A 15,583-nucleotide genomic window follows, 5' to 3' on the forward strand; every position below is an offset into this window, starting at 1 on the left:
AAAGGCTGCCGCTCCCACGCGCTTCGCCCACGTGGCTGGGACACACACCCGGAAAAGTAGGCAGAGAACCCCTAGGTTTGCCCGGAGACCACCCGTGGTCTCAGACCCGCTGGGGCCAGGACGACCGGCCTAGGCTCCCCCATGGGGCGCTCTTCCCTCCGCACCCCGTCTTCTCCCGCGGACCCCCAGGCCGCCCTCCCCCACGGGGCTCTCTTTCCTCCGCATCCCGCTTTCTGTCGATATCCCCCAGGTCTTACCCACCAACAGTCTTCTCCGCAACCCCCGGCCACCCTCCTACTCAGGGCACCTCTCCCTGCCAGCGGCGCCCCCCAGCGGCCGCGACTCTCCCAGCCGCCTGGGCTCGACGTGGCCCTTCGCGCGACGTCCGCGCGAGTCCCAGACGTTCCTCAGACGCCGGGCGTAGATTGGCCCCAGGCCGCGGGAAGTGCCCGCCCCCAGATCGCTGGCCAATGGGGGCTGGGGGCGGGACCGCGGCACAGGCGCCGGAAGCGGTTAGGCAACGAGGGGACGTAGCGTCACCGCGCCGGGTCTTGAGCAGCTGCCGCGGAGCCGCCGGACGGACCGCCGCCCCCGCCCGCCGCGCCATGGCCGAGAGTGACTGGGACACCGTGACGGTGCTGCGTAAGAAGGGCCCCACAGCCGCCCAGGCCAAGTCCAAGCAGGTGCCTCGCCCACCGAGGAGCGTCCGGGCCAGGCGGAGCGTCGCTGGGCTGGGCTGGGGGCAAGGCTGGGGGACGGGCGAGAGGACTGTGGTCGAAGGTCTGGGGCGGAGCAGGGGGCGGGGTGGGGGCCCGTCATGTGACTGAGGCAGGGCTGGGGGGACTGGGTGTAGAGTTAGGAGCGGGACCTGTGAGGAGGAGAGGGCAGGGAACGCGCGGGGTTGGGGTGCCGGGTGACGGACAGCGACAAGGGTCAGGGAATTGGGACGGGAGCAGGGCTTGGGGACCTGTGTGAGGACGAAGGCCAAAAGATGGGGCTTGAAGATGGGACAGGTGACAGAGTGAGGCTGCGGCAGGGACCAGGGAGGATGGGGTCAGGATGGGACAGGGAGGGACAGGAACAGGGCAGGAGATGGGACTCAGAGGCAGGGACAGGGGGTAGGAAGTTGACTGGGGGGCTGTCAGTGGGCATATAGCAGGTAAGAGACAGAGTGGGAGACGAGGAGGAGACAGAGCTGGGTGACCAGAGGGGAGTTGGGGACAGGGAGTACCTGGTCCCTGGTCTGGGATGGTCTAGAGACTGTGTGCAGAGGGATCCTGCTTCCCCCAGTTGTATGGGTAGAAGGGCAGGCTCTGAGTGATGCTCACATAGAGGGAGTTGGCAGTGTGGCTGATGCACCCTTAGGTCAGTCCTGACTCAGATGTAATGTGGGGAGGGCTGTTTAGTTACTGCCCCTGCCTGATTTGTACTCTCAGAATGGCACAAAGTGCTGGTCAGGGGTCCTGGGGATCTTGGTGTCAAGCGTGTATTGATCTGCCCTTATCAATTGAATGGTGAAAACCAAATGCACTTGCTGTTCAAAGGAACTTAGTGCCCACAACCTGGGAGTCATGTGAACAGTTTTGTAGAAAGCTGAGTGGAAAGTCTTTGAATATATTACATCCATATGTCTCACAGATCATTTCTCTAAATTATCAGAAGTATCAAGCCCCGGCCAAAACTGCAAAAGAAAAAAAATCATTAGAAATATCAAGAAGTACATTAATATTGAGTGACTATAGGCTCGGCACCCATAGCTCAGTGAGTAGGGTGCTGGCCACATACACTGAGGCTGGTGGGTTTGAGTCTAGCACAGGCCTGCTAAACAATGACAACAACAACCAAAAAATAGCCGGGCATTGTGGCGGGTGCCTGTAGTCCCAGCTACTTGGGAGGCTGAGTCAAGAGAATTGCTTAAGCCCAGGAGTTTGAGGTTGCTGTGAGCTGTGACGCTACGGCACTCTACTGAGGGCGACATAGGGAGACTTTGTCACAAAAAAAAAAAAAAATTCAGTGACTATAGATCAGACAGCATCACTATTATTGGCAATGTTTCCAGAGAGAATGCAGATTTCCATGAGATGTGTCATTTCTGTTTTATTAGGAGCCAGATTGAGGGAGGAAGGCCACCACTTGCTTTTCTTTCCTGCATTTGCAGGAGAGTCTAGCACAGAAGCAAATCTATTTTAAATATGATTTCTTTTTTTTTTTTGTAGAGACAGAGTTTCACTTTATTGCCCTCGGTAGAGTGCCGTGGCGTCACCCAGCTCACAGCAACCTCCAACTCCTGGGCTTAGGCGATTCTCCTGCCTCAGCCTCCCGAGTAGCTGGGACTACAGGCGCCCGCCACAACGCCCAGCTATTTTTTTTTTTGGCCAGGGCTAGGTTTGAACCTGCCACCTCCAGCGTATGGGACTGGCGCCCTACTCCTTGAGCCACAGGCGCCGCCCGCCCACCTATTTTGTTGTTGTTGTTGTTGCAGTATGGCCGGGGCTGGGTTTGAACCCGCCACCCTCGGTATATGGGGCCGGCGCCCCGCTCACTGAGCCACAGGCGCCGCCCTAAATATGATTTCTTAAAGAATCCATTAGTGCTTGCCAGCAATTCCCATTACTTGGGAGGATTGTATGGTGCCAGCAGTTGAAGACCAGTCTGGGCAACACAGTGAGACTCTGTCTCTAAAAAAGGAAAAGAAGAATCCGTCACCCTGTATTCCTCAGCAGTGAATGAAGTGATCCCTTTTGTCTTTCTAGCAGCAGTTTACTGTGAGTTTCCATGATATTCGAATGTAGAGTTTTATATGACGAGCTTGGGTTATGGAACCCAGGATAGTATATCAACTCTTCAAAACCACTAATCATTAGCAACGTGCTGATTGGCTAACGGCAGCCTAAGCAGACATGTGGTAGACACTGCCAAAGCCAACTTTTTTTTTTTTTGCCAAAGCTAACTTTTATCAAAAAAGTTTTCTAATTTTCTAGGCCATCTTAGCAGCTCAGAGACGAGGAGAAGATGTGGAGACTTCCAAGAAATGTAGGTACCTATGTTTCCGCTGGGGACACATCAGGACTCAGTGACTGGGCACTGCTGATGCCAGCCCGAGAGCCAGTATCCGGGATCCCAGAGCATCTCTGGTTGGCTCAAGAACAGCAGAAACTTTCTGCCCACTTTGCATAATTGAGAGAAAACTCTGGAACTCCATGCTTATACAGCCAAATCTTGGGCAGAATTGGGGTCCCTAGGGGCAAGGTAGTAGAGCCTGCCCTCTGGGTCTGGTTACCATTCTGAAGTCATTCTTCTTCTCTACTCTTGCCTCACTGTAGGGGCTGCTGGCCAGAACAAACAGCATTCAATCACCAAGAACACAGCCAAGCTGGACCGAGAGACAGAGGAGCTGCACCATGACAGGGTGACTCTGGAAGTAGGCAAAGTGATCCAGCAGGGCCGGCAGAGCAAGGGGCTCACGCAGAAGGACCTGGCCACGGTGAGGCATGATGGTGCTTCCCTCTCCCAGGACTGTGGGTGTGGGAAGGCAGTGGCTGGTATTCAGCCACCATGCAGAGGGTTGGCTCTAACACCTAGTGACGTTAAGGGCTTTGGTTTGCTCTTATCCCCCAGAGATCCCCAAGGCCTTGGGAAGCTAGGTCAGACCAGCTCTACCTTCTTGCATGAGACATGGCTGTACATGCATGTGGGCCCCAGAGCTTCTGTCTGTCCAGGCTGATGGGGCAGTGGCCAGGCCCACACTCTCTGGAATGTGGCTGCCCTTCCAGACACCAGTGGGGTGTCTCACTTTGGTGTCACAGCTTGTCCTTATTGAACCGGTGTGTATAAAGCACATCTTCTCTTTAGAAAATCAATGAAAAGCCGCAAGTGATCGCAGACTATGAGAGTGGACGGGCTATCCCTAATAACCAGGTTCTGGGAAAAATCGAGAGAGCCATTGGTAAGTCTGTCTGCCCTTTTTTGGATCTCGGCAGGGTGACCGCCTATCTCCTGGGTGGGGCTGGTCAGATCGGGGGTCAGGAGACCTGGGACAGCCCTGGGGACACTCTGTTCTCTGAAGCTGCTAGAATTCTGCCTGAGAGCTGTGTTCTAGGCAGCATGGGCAGGGACTCCATGTTGATTCCCTCTACCCCATGCTGCTGGCTGCCTTCTCTGAGAGCACAGTGGGCCAGTGGCATGTGCTGCTCTGCCCACGTGCCACACCCTGCTCCCTCATGTCCCGTGGTGTTAGTGTAGGGCAGAAGGCTTTGCTGACAAAAGTCTCCTGTCATGTTTTTGGGGAAAGGTGCTCACTTCCTGCCATCTAAGATCATCAGACTCGCCGTCTTTCTAGAATTAGATGTGAAACTGGGTGTGTTCAGTTTAAAACCCTGGGAGGGATGGTGGTGCTCAGGATAAGAGTGGACTCCTCATGCCCCTCAATGGCAGCTGGATATGGACACCCTGGCGCTGCCCTGTCCCTTGATGTTGCAGAGGGGGAATGGCTGTGGTCAGTGGACCGATGGCTCATTTCAGGCCTCAAGCTCCGGGGGAAGGACATTGGAAAGCCTATCGAGAAGGGGCCCAGGGCAAAATGAACACAAAGCCTCGAAATCAGTGCGTTCCGGCTGATCTTGTCTGGCTGGTTCCCCTCGACCACCAGTACCTACGTGGGCCTCCTCGTGCGGCTGAGCGGAACACGGGGTCAGGCTTGCCGAGCCCCTCCCCAACCCACACCTGCTGTCAAACAAACAAAACCTTGCAAACTATTTGCTTCTGACTTTTTTTTTCTCTTTCCAGAGGCGTCTGTCCTGTAGGCATTATCAGAAGCCCGGGTGGGGGAGGTAGCGGAATACTGAGAAACACCTCAGTATCAGAAGCACAAAGTGGGGACTGAGGATGTTACTGGCGCTGCGTTTAAAGCTTGTGCCCTTCCTGCCAGTAGCATATCCTGCTGCAGGTGCTTCATTTCTGCCAGCGCCCAGGCCTGCCACCAGTGCCTCACAGGCTGGACCACAGCTGTGGGGAGAAAGGGTCTCTGAGTCTTGGTCCCCCTCTGTAGTTATCTGCTGGGACATTGGGCAGTCTCATGTTTCCTGAATGTTCAGGACAGTGTGAGCTGCTCCCAGTTGCTGCCCTCCCTAGGCCTGAGCTCTCAGGACAGGCAGGGGTCCTGCTGTGCCCACTAGGACATTGATGGCTCCTTGGGACAGATGAGTGTCTTTGAACTAGGGCAGAGCCTTCCTGTGGGTGGGAACAGAGTACATGGCTGCCTAGGTGTGATTGTCACTGCCCTGCCTTGGGACAGCAGTGGGAAGCCAGCCCTCTCAGGCCTCAACACCCAAGCTGCTGCAGCAGGGCTGTGTCTCAATTGAGACACAGCTCCGGAGAGTCCCCTTCCCTCCTGAGCCTGGAAGCTGAGCAAGGCCAGGGATCAGCCTGTTCAGGGCTTTGGGGTACAAGGGAACCTTGGCTTAATGACCTGTAGCCAGGGATTGCTGAGACCTTTGCATGGACAGTGGGCAAGTAGGGACAGCACCATGAAGGTAGACAGTGGACATGGGGTCTCTGATCAGGGATAGGGTACTCAGGATCCTCTGACAGGGACAGTGAGGCAGGCTTTTTTTTTTTTTTGCAGTTTTTGGCCGAGGCTGGGCTTGAACTCACCACCTCTGGCATATGGGGCCGGCGCCCTACCCCTTTGAGCCACAGGTGCCACCCGAGGCAGGCTTCTTTATTGTGTACAGGACACAGTGTGACATTCCTCTCCCACCAGGCCAGCTCTGTTGCCACACTCCAGAAAGGTTTTGCTGTTTTCTCTGTCCCTGTGCCAGTTTGTTTCCCACCTGGCCTGGGGCACTGGCTTCCTGATGCTGCCAGGGTGCTCCTTGTGCCTGTCTATATCCTGTCTTGGGCTGTATAAGCAAGGAGGTGCACATATCCTGAGTGTATTGGGTCTGAAGTCCTTGGAGCCCCTCCCTGCTGGCTGGCAGTGTGTGGGTGTGTTGGCCTTTGTCCCACATGCCCAGACTCATGGGCCAGGGTATTTCTTCATGGAGTCACGGGACCAGGAAAGGGACACACAGGCTAGGCACGTCCTGAGACCTGCAGTTTGACCAGCAGTGGGTAGGCATTCAATGCCCGCTGGCGTCTGACTGGCAAGGTGCTTGTGTGAGGAGCCAGAGCCTCGTCTGGTGGTCTATGGGTCACTGGTGACAGATGCTGGGAGGGTGACATGATCCTAGGAAGGAGGACTCATGCTGTTGACTGCTGTGAGGCAGGGGCTGGGGTGCAGCAGTGCTGGGCTCCAGCTTGTGGGCTGCTGCCCACCCGTCCCCACCCAAGGTGAGCTCCTACTGCATTGAAGAGGATGTTGTCAAAGCCAGAGGCCATAGGTTCCCTGTCACTCCAGAAGGGGCAGCCTCCTGTCTTCTGAAGCCAGAGTCGGCCTCCAAGCCCCAGCAGCACCAGGAGCATGAAGAGGAGTAGGGCGCCAGTGACTGCAGCTTGCACAGACCCGGGTGTGGCTGTGTGCCCTGTGGGAGGTGAGGACACGTGAACTCTGGGACTTGAGCCCTCCACAGCAGCCCCCACATCCACCTGGTCTCTGCTGGTTCCAGGGTTCACCCCTTTAAACAGTGGTTCTCAACCTGTGGCTTGCAACCCCCTTTTAACAATAAAAATACATTGCAGGATTAGGAAGGTTGAGAACCACTGCCTTTTTTTGAAGGCACTCTCATTTTGTCGCCCTTGGTAGAGTGATACGGTGTCACAGCTCACAGCAACCTCCAACTCCTGGGCTTAGGTGATTCTCTTGCTTCAGCCTCCAGAGTAGCTGGGACTACAGGTGCCCACCACAACGCCTGGCTATTTTTTGTTGTAGTTTGGCCAGAGCTGGGTTTGAACTTGCCACCCTCAGTATATGGGGCTGGTATCTTACACACTGAGCCACGGGTGCTGCCCTGTTTTGTTTTTTTTTTTTATTGAGACAGAGTCTCACTTTGTCGCCCTTGGTAGAGTGCCATGGTGTCACAGCTCACAGCAACCTCCAATTCCTGGGCTTAGGCAATTCTCTTCCCTCAGCCTCCCAAGTAGCTGGGACTACAGGCGCCCACCACAATGCCCAGCTATTTTTTGTTGCAGTTTGGCCAGGAACAGGTTTGAACCCGCTACCGTTGGTATATGGGGCTGGCGCCCTACTCACTGAGCCACATAGGCCACCCAGAGAAACTACTGCCTTTAAAGGAGGTGAGTTGTTGGCACAGCCAATACCCAGCTGTGGGATGAGGCTGGCAACCTGGTGGGCAAGCAGCTGCTGTCTGCAAACTGGGGTCACGGCCCAGTCACCCCTTCCTCAGAAAGCTTGCCTGCCCTGACCTGACCTAGTAGCTCCTGCATTTTGGGCCCTGCCCTGAGTGTGGGCACAGGGAGTGCAGAGGCTATGGCCTGGCCAGGTAGGGGGTGCCCGAGGGCCAGGGCCAGGAAGTATGGGGCTTGGTCTTGGTGGCCCTTAGCCTCCCAAGCTGAGTCAGGGTGCTGGCAGCTACCAGGGTCAAACGAGCTCAGCAGACCCAAGCAGATTGTCCACCCTAGATTCTCCCAAGTGCCTTTGGCAACAGCCTAGTGCTCACCCTGGCTGGGCACAGTCCCCTGGCAGCGGTGCCCAGCCTGGTACTCAACATCATCCAGGGCAATGGGTCCCAGGGCAGGCTGGCCGCTCAGAGTGGCTTCAAAAACAATCTAGTAGAGACAGGAAAGAGGCCATGAGGGCCCGAAGGAGAATGGCCCTGTGGTCCATTGGCCAGGGCAGCCAGCCTCACCTGGAACTCCTCAGTGCTGGCCACCTCAACCTGGGCCTCCAGCCACTGGTGCCTCCGGTGCCCGCCCTGGCCCCACACAGCCAGCTGGCCGTGGGTGCTGGCCAGCAGTACCCTCAGCTCCCCCTTGTCTGAGAGCAGGGTCTTGTGTTTCAGGCCTTGGCATCCAAACCAGGTGCATAGGGGCTACCCTTTCCTGCCTTGCCCCAGGCCCCTGCTCCACCCACCACCCAGGCACTTGCTGGCCAGCCAGACTTACAGAAATGCTCGGGAAAGCCCATGTGGTACCAGAAGCGGAGACAGGAGGCCTGGGTGGCCGGCAAGGGCTCACTGCGCAGCCAGGCCGCCTGCCCCCCGGGGCCCAGTACACTGGTTTCAAAGAAGGCAAAGTGGCCTGGGAATGAGAGAGCTCAGGCCCTCAGTGGGCCAAGTGGGGCCAGCCCCTTGCCATGAGGGGGGTCTGGGTGGGAGGCTCCACTGGATAAAGGGGCTCCCCACCCACCTCCAGCAGGTGCACACCTGCTTCTGTGCCCAGGGTGTGGTCTACAGGGGGTTGGGGGTAACTGGAAGGTGTAGCACCACTGCTCCAGTCCCAGCTGTACCCACTTAGGCCAGGCCAGGCCAGGTGGCTCCAGCCACACAGGCCAGTCTCAAAGTCACAAGAACCTGCAAGGAATCAGTATTAGGTGTTGCCCGACCCCTGGGCACCACTGCTGGGAAGGAGACAGATGGGGGGGCGGGGCTGGGAGGCGGGGGCTGAGGCAAGATGTGCAGCCCTCAGGCCATGCTGGGCTCCCACCTGGCCGAGGGCAAGCCCCATCCTGAAGAAACAGGTCATCTAGGGCCACGTAGGAGGGCCCCACGCCTGCGGCCACGGCCTCAAATACCACCTGATGGGGCAAGGCAGGGCAGCCTCAGCCACTTTTGGGCAGCCTCCGGGGGGTAAGGAGGAAGGGGCATCCCCTAGGACCAGGCACTCACCCTCCAGGCCTGCCCAGCCTGCACATCCACGCTGCCCAGGCGCCAGACAGCCCCGCCTTGGGCACTGATGCTGAGGACCTGGCGTCTCCCATTCTGCTCCATGTGGACCCGTAGGGTGCCTGCCATGCCATGGGCCAGCCCAGGTCAGCAGCAGTGCGGGAGGAATGCAGACCCCAGTCGGGGTCCCCCTCACCTTCCACATTGGAACCAGGAAAGGGGCCTGTGAGGATGCCAGGCTGAGCCTCCCTGAGCCCCAGGAACAGTGGACAACCTCACCTGGGTTGCGGGGGCTCAAGTGGTACCAGAAGGTCAGGCAGGCGGACTGGGCCAGGGGCCTGTACTCCTCTGATGTCAGGGTGGCCACGTGGCCCTGTGGCAGTGCATTTGGGCTCATGTCCACCACCATGTAGTGTCCTAGGGGTGTCAGTGTCAGTCTACCAGCCCCTGGCTGGCCCCACATCCACATCCCTGTCCCTGCTGGACCCCAGCACCTTGAGCCGTTTCTGTGGTGTGGTCTGTCTGGGGGCCCCAGGTAGCCTGGCCCGAGGCGTTGGTCTGGCACTTCCATAGACCTTGGCCTCCAGTGGAGAAGCCACACCCTGCGTCCTCAAAGGAGCAGTGCTTAGGTGCCCAGCAGGGATCAGGCCGCAGGGCCACATCGTCCAGGGCCATGGTACCATGGTACCCGTCCCGGAGGCCCTCGAACAGCAACTGGGGGCAGAAGGTGTCAGAAGGGGCAGGGCCTTGCCCCTACACCCCTCCCCTTGGGTGTCATGCCTCACTTGGTACTGGGTGTGGGAGTGAGGCTGGTGGTGAAGGGTGGCCCAGGCCTCGTGCCAGCGGTTGCCGTGGGTGCCTGACCGTGACCACAGGAGTGTGTCCTCCTCCCCTTCCCGTCTCAAGGCTAGACGCAGTGTCCCTAGAGGCAGGTGGAGTTTGAGGGGACTAGCCCAACTCCTAACCTCAGGCCTCAAAGGGCCCAGACGGGGGCCCAAGCCCCTGCTTGCTCACCGATCTGGGGCCCATGGAGGTGGTACCAGAAGCTGAGGCACTCTATGGGGGCCACTGGGACCTGGGGCTGGGAGAGCAGGTGGGCACCATGGTCCCGGGCTGGGGGCTCTGTGGGGTCCAGGAGCATGAAGTGGCCTGCAGAGGACATGGAGCCAACTGCAGAGATGCCCATGCTATGAGAATACCTCTTGGCCTAGGGGTCTCCAGTCAATAGCTCCCCAGGTCTGGGAGCTCCCATCCTACCTCGGCCAGTGGTGTGGTCATACCCAGGACCATGGCTCTGGACCCGGTGCCAGTGTGCATCTGTGAAATGGCCTGTGTACCAGCTGCATGTGTCTCGCTCAAAGTTACAGGAGACCTCTGGGGGTGAGGAGGTGGGGAGGTCAGCACTCCAGCCCCTCCCCTTTTCTGCATCTGAGAAGGTGCAGGCTCAAGGGGTTCCTCAAGTTGGCCCAGCCCCCCCAGGGGGGTGGGAGAGACCTCTGTCTCTCTCGGTGGTCTCCGTGGGGCTGCAGTCTCTCAAGGTCACATTGTCCACCCCAGCCCCCTGTTGGCCAGGGCCATCCAAGTCCAGTAGGCCAATGAACTCCAGCTTTGTTGGGGAGAGAACAAAGGAGAAGACTGTTAAGTCCGGGCGAGCCCCAGCATATCCCCGTCCGGGGCTGCCCTCCTTACTCGGAAGGGCCGGCGGCGTGCCCCCAGAAGGGTTTTGTCCATCTTCCAGCCTCCAGTGCTACTGCTTGGGGCCTGCCACACAAGCTCCCGGGAGCTGCCATCCACCACGACCAATGCTAGGAAACCTGGCCAGAGGGGTCACCATGGATTGGCCAGCCTTGGATCCTTTCCATGTGCAGGAGCCCCAGGGGGCTGGTTAGGGAGCCAGGGCATGGCCTACCTTGGGGCTGGCTCAGGAAGTAGTAAGCCAAGTGGAGCTCACAGTGGGGACCAGAGGGGCCCAGGGCAGGGCTGAGGACACGAGCCTCAGGCCTCAGCTGCCCCCAGGCCTTCTGCAGAGATAGGAAGTGCCCTAAAGGCAAAGCAGTGCCCTCAGAGCCTGATTCCTTCCAGGGCACCCTCTGTCTCTCAGAGGCCTTGATCCAGAGGCCTCCCCTAGTCAAGCGGCAGGGCAGAGACCCCTCCCTCCAGGGATGCCACTTATGGGCAGGTTCTGGCTGCTCTTGTGAGGACTTGGTCTCACCTGCAGCAGTCCCCTGGGCAGACAGCTGCCACTGCAACCGCCCCACACTGGTATCCTCCCAGCCCCCGGCCATGGGGGACTCAAAATCTGTGGTTCCTGGAAAAGCAGCAGGCACTGAGAGGCCAGGAACCCAGCCTGCCCCAGCACCCCACCCCAACACCCTGCCTTCCCCACCCTGCAGTGGGGAAGGTCTGCAGAATCCCACTGTCCCTTTACCACACTCCTGCTCATCCTCAGCCCCTGTACACTGCTGCTGGAAGTCACACAGCTGCTCTGGGGGCACACACAGGTCCCCACAGGAGAGATGCCCTGGACTGCAGGCATTCTGGAACCATGGGCCAGAGGGTGGGAGCTCAGGGGCTTGGGCCCAGGGTGTAGGAGGCAGCGTCTGCAGGGCTGTCAGCTCTGCAGGGCAGAATTGGGATCAGGTGGTATGGTGGCTGTGCATTTTTTTTCCTGGGCAGAACAGGCAAGGGGGCTCAGGCAGGTTCACCTGGGACCAGTTGACAGTGGTCAGATAGGATGAGGTCGTCCAGGCCCACCACACCTCCTGGGCCTGTCTGCGCAGTCAGGAGGATCTGAGGGCAGAGAAGGCTCAGGGAATACCCCAGTACTCCAGCACCCCTCTGTCCTCCCTGGGGCCTGATGCCTGGGGACCTTCTTTGGTCCACACACAGTTGATTTTTTGTGGGCTCCCTGACCACTACCTTCCTGTCCCCACCACACTGGTTGGCCTTACCTGGAAGGGGTGGGCACTCTGCATGTCAATGCGGTCTCGGACCCAGGCAGCCCCCAGCTCCCCACAGCGGCTCCGCAGCAGCACAGGGGCTGGGGGGCTGCTGGGCAGGAGAGTCTGCAGGAACAGCCGGAGGCAGCCGGCCTCGGACCCATGCAGGTAGTGATAGAAGATCAACTGAGGAGGGACCAATTGCTGGTCAGGGGCTCATGTACCTGGCATTCAGGATGGGAGACCCGGTGTGCCCCACCTGTCTCACCGAGCAGTTGTGGGGGCCTGAGGCCTGCAACTTGGGGCTGAAGAGGACAGCAGGCCTGCTGGGCTCAGCAAGGGAGACCAGGAATGAGCCTGGGGAGAGGGTAGGTGTGGGCCAGGGCCAACAGGTGGTAGTCAAGTGGACAGGACTAGGTTAGGTCCTATGTGGCCTCACCTCTCACACTGTTCTGGCTGTGGTCTCGGTGTGGCCAGGCAGGGTGCTCAGGGCTGGCATTGCTGTGGTTCCTGACCCAGCCCTCCAAGTGGTTCCATGGGCCCAGGCCTGTCTCAAAGTTGGTGGCCATGTGGTGGCCTAGGGCGGGAAGCAGGGCTGTCCAGGCCACCCAGCCTATGGCCCAGCTTAGGGGACACTGGCTGCTACACCCCAGAATGAACCCACATGGTACACCCTTTAGGACTTGCCCCTGCCGAGAGGACAGACCTCTCAGGCAGCCCCTGTCTCACCGCAGGTGAGTGGGTCCTCGTCAGACAGGTCCCCACAGCTATCTTCCCCGTCACACAGCTGGTGGGGCTCTATGCAGGCCTTGTTCTGGCAGTGGTGGTGCCCTGGGGGGCAGCTGGCCTGGGGGGCTAGGGTGTGGGAGGGTTAACCCTTCAGCCTGGTCCTAAGGCCTGTGGGGCTAGGGGCAAGGCCCCTGTGAGGCCATGGCCTTCCCACAGCCCTCCTGAGTGGGTTGGTGGCATGGGGCCTTACTGGGCAGACCACAGCCCCAGAACTCCAGGTCGTCCAAGCCCACAGTGCCCCTGTGGGTGGCATTTCGGGTGGCAGAGAAGGTCACCTGAAGAAAGCAGGCGTCCTTAGGCCCTGCATCGGGGCCCAGGGCCCCACTTCCCTCCCCCACCCAGATCTCCAGCTTACTCGGAAGTCACCGTGGATGCGGCCGGTGTTCACTGCCAGCTCCTGCCAGCCAGGGCCCCAGGGTCCTGAGCTCCACCACAGCGTGAGTGTCTCCGTGCTATGGGTTAGCTGCAGCCTCAGCTCAGCCACGTCTGCAGCATGGGTGGTCTGGGCAGCTGCAGCCCCACTCTTCCCCACCATGCCTGACCACTCCCTCCCCTCGGGACACCCCACCCATAGGTCCTGGGGTCTAGGCCACACCTCCAGATGCCACATGGTACCAGAGCCTCAGCTCACAGGTGGGGGCTGCCTCACGCAGAGTAGGGGAGCGCAGGACAGCAGTGGACACCTCCTTCCCTCGGTGTGTCCCAACAGCCATATACCAACCTGGCCCATGTGAGAGGTCAGGAGATGGGGCAGGCAACAAGGAGGTAGAGGCGAGCAAGTGGGTATGTGTGGACTCCCCCTCATCTCACCCAAGTCAGTGCCCAGAGTGTGGTCTGAGTGAGGCCCAGGACCCTCCAGAGTGGCCCCTGCCCGGTCTCTGATCCAGCTGTAGCCTGAGGTACTGATATCCTGCCAGCCACAGGGGTCCTGCTCAAAGTTGCAGGAGAACGGGGTGCCCAGGGCAGGCGAGGCCCCCTGGTGACCTGGGAGAGTGTGGGGTCAGGGTACTGCTCTCAAGCCGGCCCTGCCACCCTTCCTCATCTCCTGCTTACCACACTGGGCTTCATCTGAGCAGCTGCTGCAGTCACACAGGAAGTTGCACACGGCCTCATTGGGGGGTCTGCAGTGGCTGGGGACCCAGGCCCAGCCCAGCGCCCCTGCTGCTGGCAGAGAGACAGCCAGGTGGCCTGGGGGCAGGTGATCAGTCATCTCCCTTTGCCCAGGACTGTCCAGTTTTTTTTGGCTCAGGCCCAGGACATGAGACAGGGAGGGTGTTGGGCCCTACAGAGAGCTGCCATCCAGGGTCCATGTTGGGATTAAGCAGGGACGTCCCCAGGATCCTACTCTGAAGAAGCTGCACATTGGGATGGGGAGAGAGGTATGGGCACGCAAGGGGCCAAGACCCTGACAGGGCTCCCAACAACAAAGTGGAGGGGCTGGCCAGGATAGTGCCCCCAAAGGGATGCATCAAAGGGGATCCAGGGACCCCCCGGGTTCCACCCAGTTCAAGGGTGGTAGACAGGCTCTGGGGAGCTGGACCATCTCCTGGACCCTATGGTTTGTCCTGCATTCTCCCAGGTCTTCCTACATAGGCCATCTAGGGCAGTGCCTTGCACCCCTGCTTCTTCAGGGGCTCAGGCATCAGCTCCAGTGTCTATTACCACCATCCAGATAGTAGGCTGAGAACCCAGAGCCCCCATCCTGCTACAAGAGTGGGACCAGACAACTCACCTACAAGCAGGAGCAGGCTGGGCAGGAGGTGGCCAAGAAGACTCATGGTCAGGCCAAAGGGATTGAGGGGTGTGAAGCTGGGCAGCTTGGTGGGGACTTTGTCCAGTTATCAGTCTGCAGTGGCCCCACAGTCCCTCCAGCTTTAACTGGAGGGGCTCGGCCCCTTCTGAACCTGTGGCCCCTCGGTCTGGCCCCACCCAGTGCTGATGGCACCACACATCTGGCTGTAAATGTCTCAGGAGGTGGCCCCTGGTCCAGGGTCAGCTCCCACCTGTCCAGCTCCCGCAGACTGAAGGTCAGACCCCAACCATCTTGTTCACCCATCTTGCCCTGCAGGGTGGAGGCTCCCACTGGAAGAGGGAGGGACCCAGGCCCGCCCCCCCCACCCAAGGACTTTATGTGGTAGTGTGGGGGTGGCAAGGACTGCCATAGTCTCACTGTGTCTCTGGCCCCACCACAGGGCTGGCCAAGGAGGTGGAGACTGAACCTGTCCCTGCAGCAGCAAGCAGGAGCCCAGTGTGTGTGCTGTGAGCCTGTCCTGCCTGTCACACAGGCTGGAGATATCACCCCAGCACAGGTTCATCCTTCTCCAACTATCCTGAGAAGCCAGGTGCTGAGTGGTACCAGGCACAGGGACCCTGTGAACTCAGAAACTTCTGGTCTTCATGGAAAAGAGGGTTGGTTGGGGGCACTTCAGGGCTTTGAGGGGTGTGGCATTTGGAGCCAGGGTCTGCCTGTGACTTGCTACTGTGCACTCTTGGGAATTTGTCTTGCCCAAGCTGCTTTTCTGGTCTGTGGAAATAGCACCTGCCAGGAGAGGCTGCCTGGAGGACCCGGTAGGGTGACAAAGGCCCACGCAATGCTGGCAAAGGGCACCCATGTAGACAAATGTGCCTCAACCCCCAGCTGTCCTGCAATGCTTCACCCTGCCATAACTGCCCCCTAGTTACTGTGTGTGGGATCCCAAGGTAGAGCTCACACCCTACCCATGGCCCAGCCTGGAAAGTGGTTACTGGTGTCCACTTCTCTCTGCAGGAGACCCTGGGATGGGCTTAAGGCAGGGGGCCCCAGGCCTTGGCTGGCCCAAGAGATCAGACACTGACTCCTTGCGCAAGGGCTTGTCAGGCCTCCTCCCAGATGTCCTTGGGGACAGCAGGGAGTACAGGTGCCATCAGGCCATAAACAGGGCCGTGGCCCCTTTATCAGACCCCAAAGGGCTGAGTGTGCACTGACATTCCTGGGGGCCTCCAGGGTGGAGCTGGGGGGAACATGGGTGAGGGGAACCTGCTGCTCCTGTGCTCTCTTACCTACCTGCTTCAGTTGGGGCCCTGGACAGCCCTGTC

At 59.2% G+C, this 15,583-nt stretch overlaps 2 protein-coding genes across 10 annotated transcripts; one reads left to right on the top strand and one right to left on the bottom strand.

Moving 5' to 3' along the window:
• Positions 1–508: 508 nt before the first annotated feature.
• On the top strand, positions 509–4,751 carry EDF1 (endothelial differentiation related factor 1). Of its 3 annotated transcripts, none has more exons than XM_053557566.1 (5): positions 509–683; positions 2,982–3,033; positions 3,324–3,484; positions 3,853–3,946; positions 4,435–4,751. In XM_053557566.1, exons 1-5 carry the CDS (start codon positions 606–608, stop codon positions 4,581–4,583), a joined length of 534 nt encoding a protein of 177 aa, XP_053413541.1. In that variant the 5' UTR covers positions 509–605; the 3' UTR covers positions 4,584–4,751. The 3 variants fall into 3 exon arrangements, with proteins under 3 accessions (XP_053413541.1, XP_053413549.1, XP_053413560.1); XM_053557574.1 differs by having other exon boundaries at positions 510–683; positions 4,480–4,751; XM_053557585.1 differs by having other exon boundaries at positions 514–683; positions 4,522–4,751.
• A 107-nt stretch (positions 4,752–4,858) lies between these two features.
• Positions 4,859–15,573, bottom strand: MAMDC4 (MAM domain containing 4). Of its 7 annotated transcripts, XM_053557544.1 has the most exons (27): positions 13,562–15,573; positions 13,319–13,492; positions 13,104–13,229; positions 12,864–12,994; positions 12,699–12,783; positions 12,449–12,574; positions 12,159–12,296; positions 11,988–12,076; positions 11,732–11,905; positions 11,486–11,570; positions 11,209–11,397; positions 10,690–11,088; positions 10,470–10,594; positions 10,275–10,386; positions 10,038–10,154; positions 9,795–9,929; positions 9,566–9,702; positions 9,275–9,494; positions 9,060–9,197; positions 8,784–8,902; positions 8,602–8,692; positions 8,322–8,468; positions 8,062–8,196; positions 7,806–7,933; positions 7,617–7,725; positions 6,343–6,521; positions 4,859–6,226 (listed from the first exon to the last, which is right to left on the bottom strand). In XM_053557544.1, exons 1-27 carry the CDS (start codon positions 13,716–13,718, stop codon positions 6,185–6,187), a joined length of 3,807 nt encoding a protein of 1,268 aa, XP_053413519.1. In that variant the 5' UTR covers positions 13,719–15,573; the 3' UTR covers positions 4,859–6,184. The 7 variants fall into 7 exon arrangements, 5 of the variants coding, with proteins under 5 accessions (XP_053413519.1, XP_053413501.1, XP_053413486.1 ...); XM_053557526.1 differs by lacking the exons at positions 13,104–13,229; positions 13,319–13,492; positions 13,562–15,573 and having other exon boundaries at positions 4,859–6,521; positions 10,690–10,821; positions 10,993–11,088; positions 12,864–13,095; XM_053557511.1 differs by lacking the exons at positions 13,104–13,229; positions 13,319–13,492; positions 13,562–15,573 and having other exon boundaries at positions 4,859–6,521; positions 10,690–10,821; positions 10,993–11,397; positions 12,864–13,095.
• Positions 15,574–15,583: the final 10 nt, after the last annotated feature.

The sequence above is a fragment of the Nycticebus coucang genome, chromosome 2, assembly GCF_027406575.1.
Source record: "Nycticebus coucang isolate mNycCou1 chromosome 2, mNycCou1.pri, whole genome shotgun sequence".
NCBI lineage: Eukaryota > Metazoa > Chordata > Mammalia > Primates > Lorisidae > Nycticebus > Nycticebus coucang.

Bases quoted from the DNA above. Each gene is read 5' to 3' on its own strand.
- EDF1 (XM_053557566.1), top strand. From the start codon at position 606: ATGGCCGAGAGTGACTGGGACACCGTGACGGTGCTGCGTAAGAAGGGC. The intron at 684-2,981 runs GTGCCTCGCCCA...CTAATTTTCTAG, and splicing joins CCCAGGCCAAGTCCAAGCAG to GCCATCTTAGCAGCTCAGAG. The intron at 3,947-4,434 runs GTAAGTCTGTCT...CCTCAATGGCAG, and splicing joins AAAAATCGAGAGAGCCATTG to CTGGATATGGACACCCTGGC.
- MAMDC4 (XM_053557544.1), bottom strand. From the start codon at position 13,718: ATGACTGATCACCTGCCCCCAGGCCACCTGGCTGTCTCTCTGCCAGCA. The intron at 12,077-12,158 runs GTGAGGCCACAT...CCCTCTCCCCAG, and splicing joins CAGCCAGAACAGTGTGAGAG to GCTCATTCCTGGTCTCCCTT. The intron at 8,469-8,601 runs GTGGGAGCCCAG...GATTCCTTGCAG, and splicing joins TGGGGCTTGCCCTCGGCCAG to GTTCTTGTGACTTTGAGACT.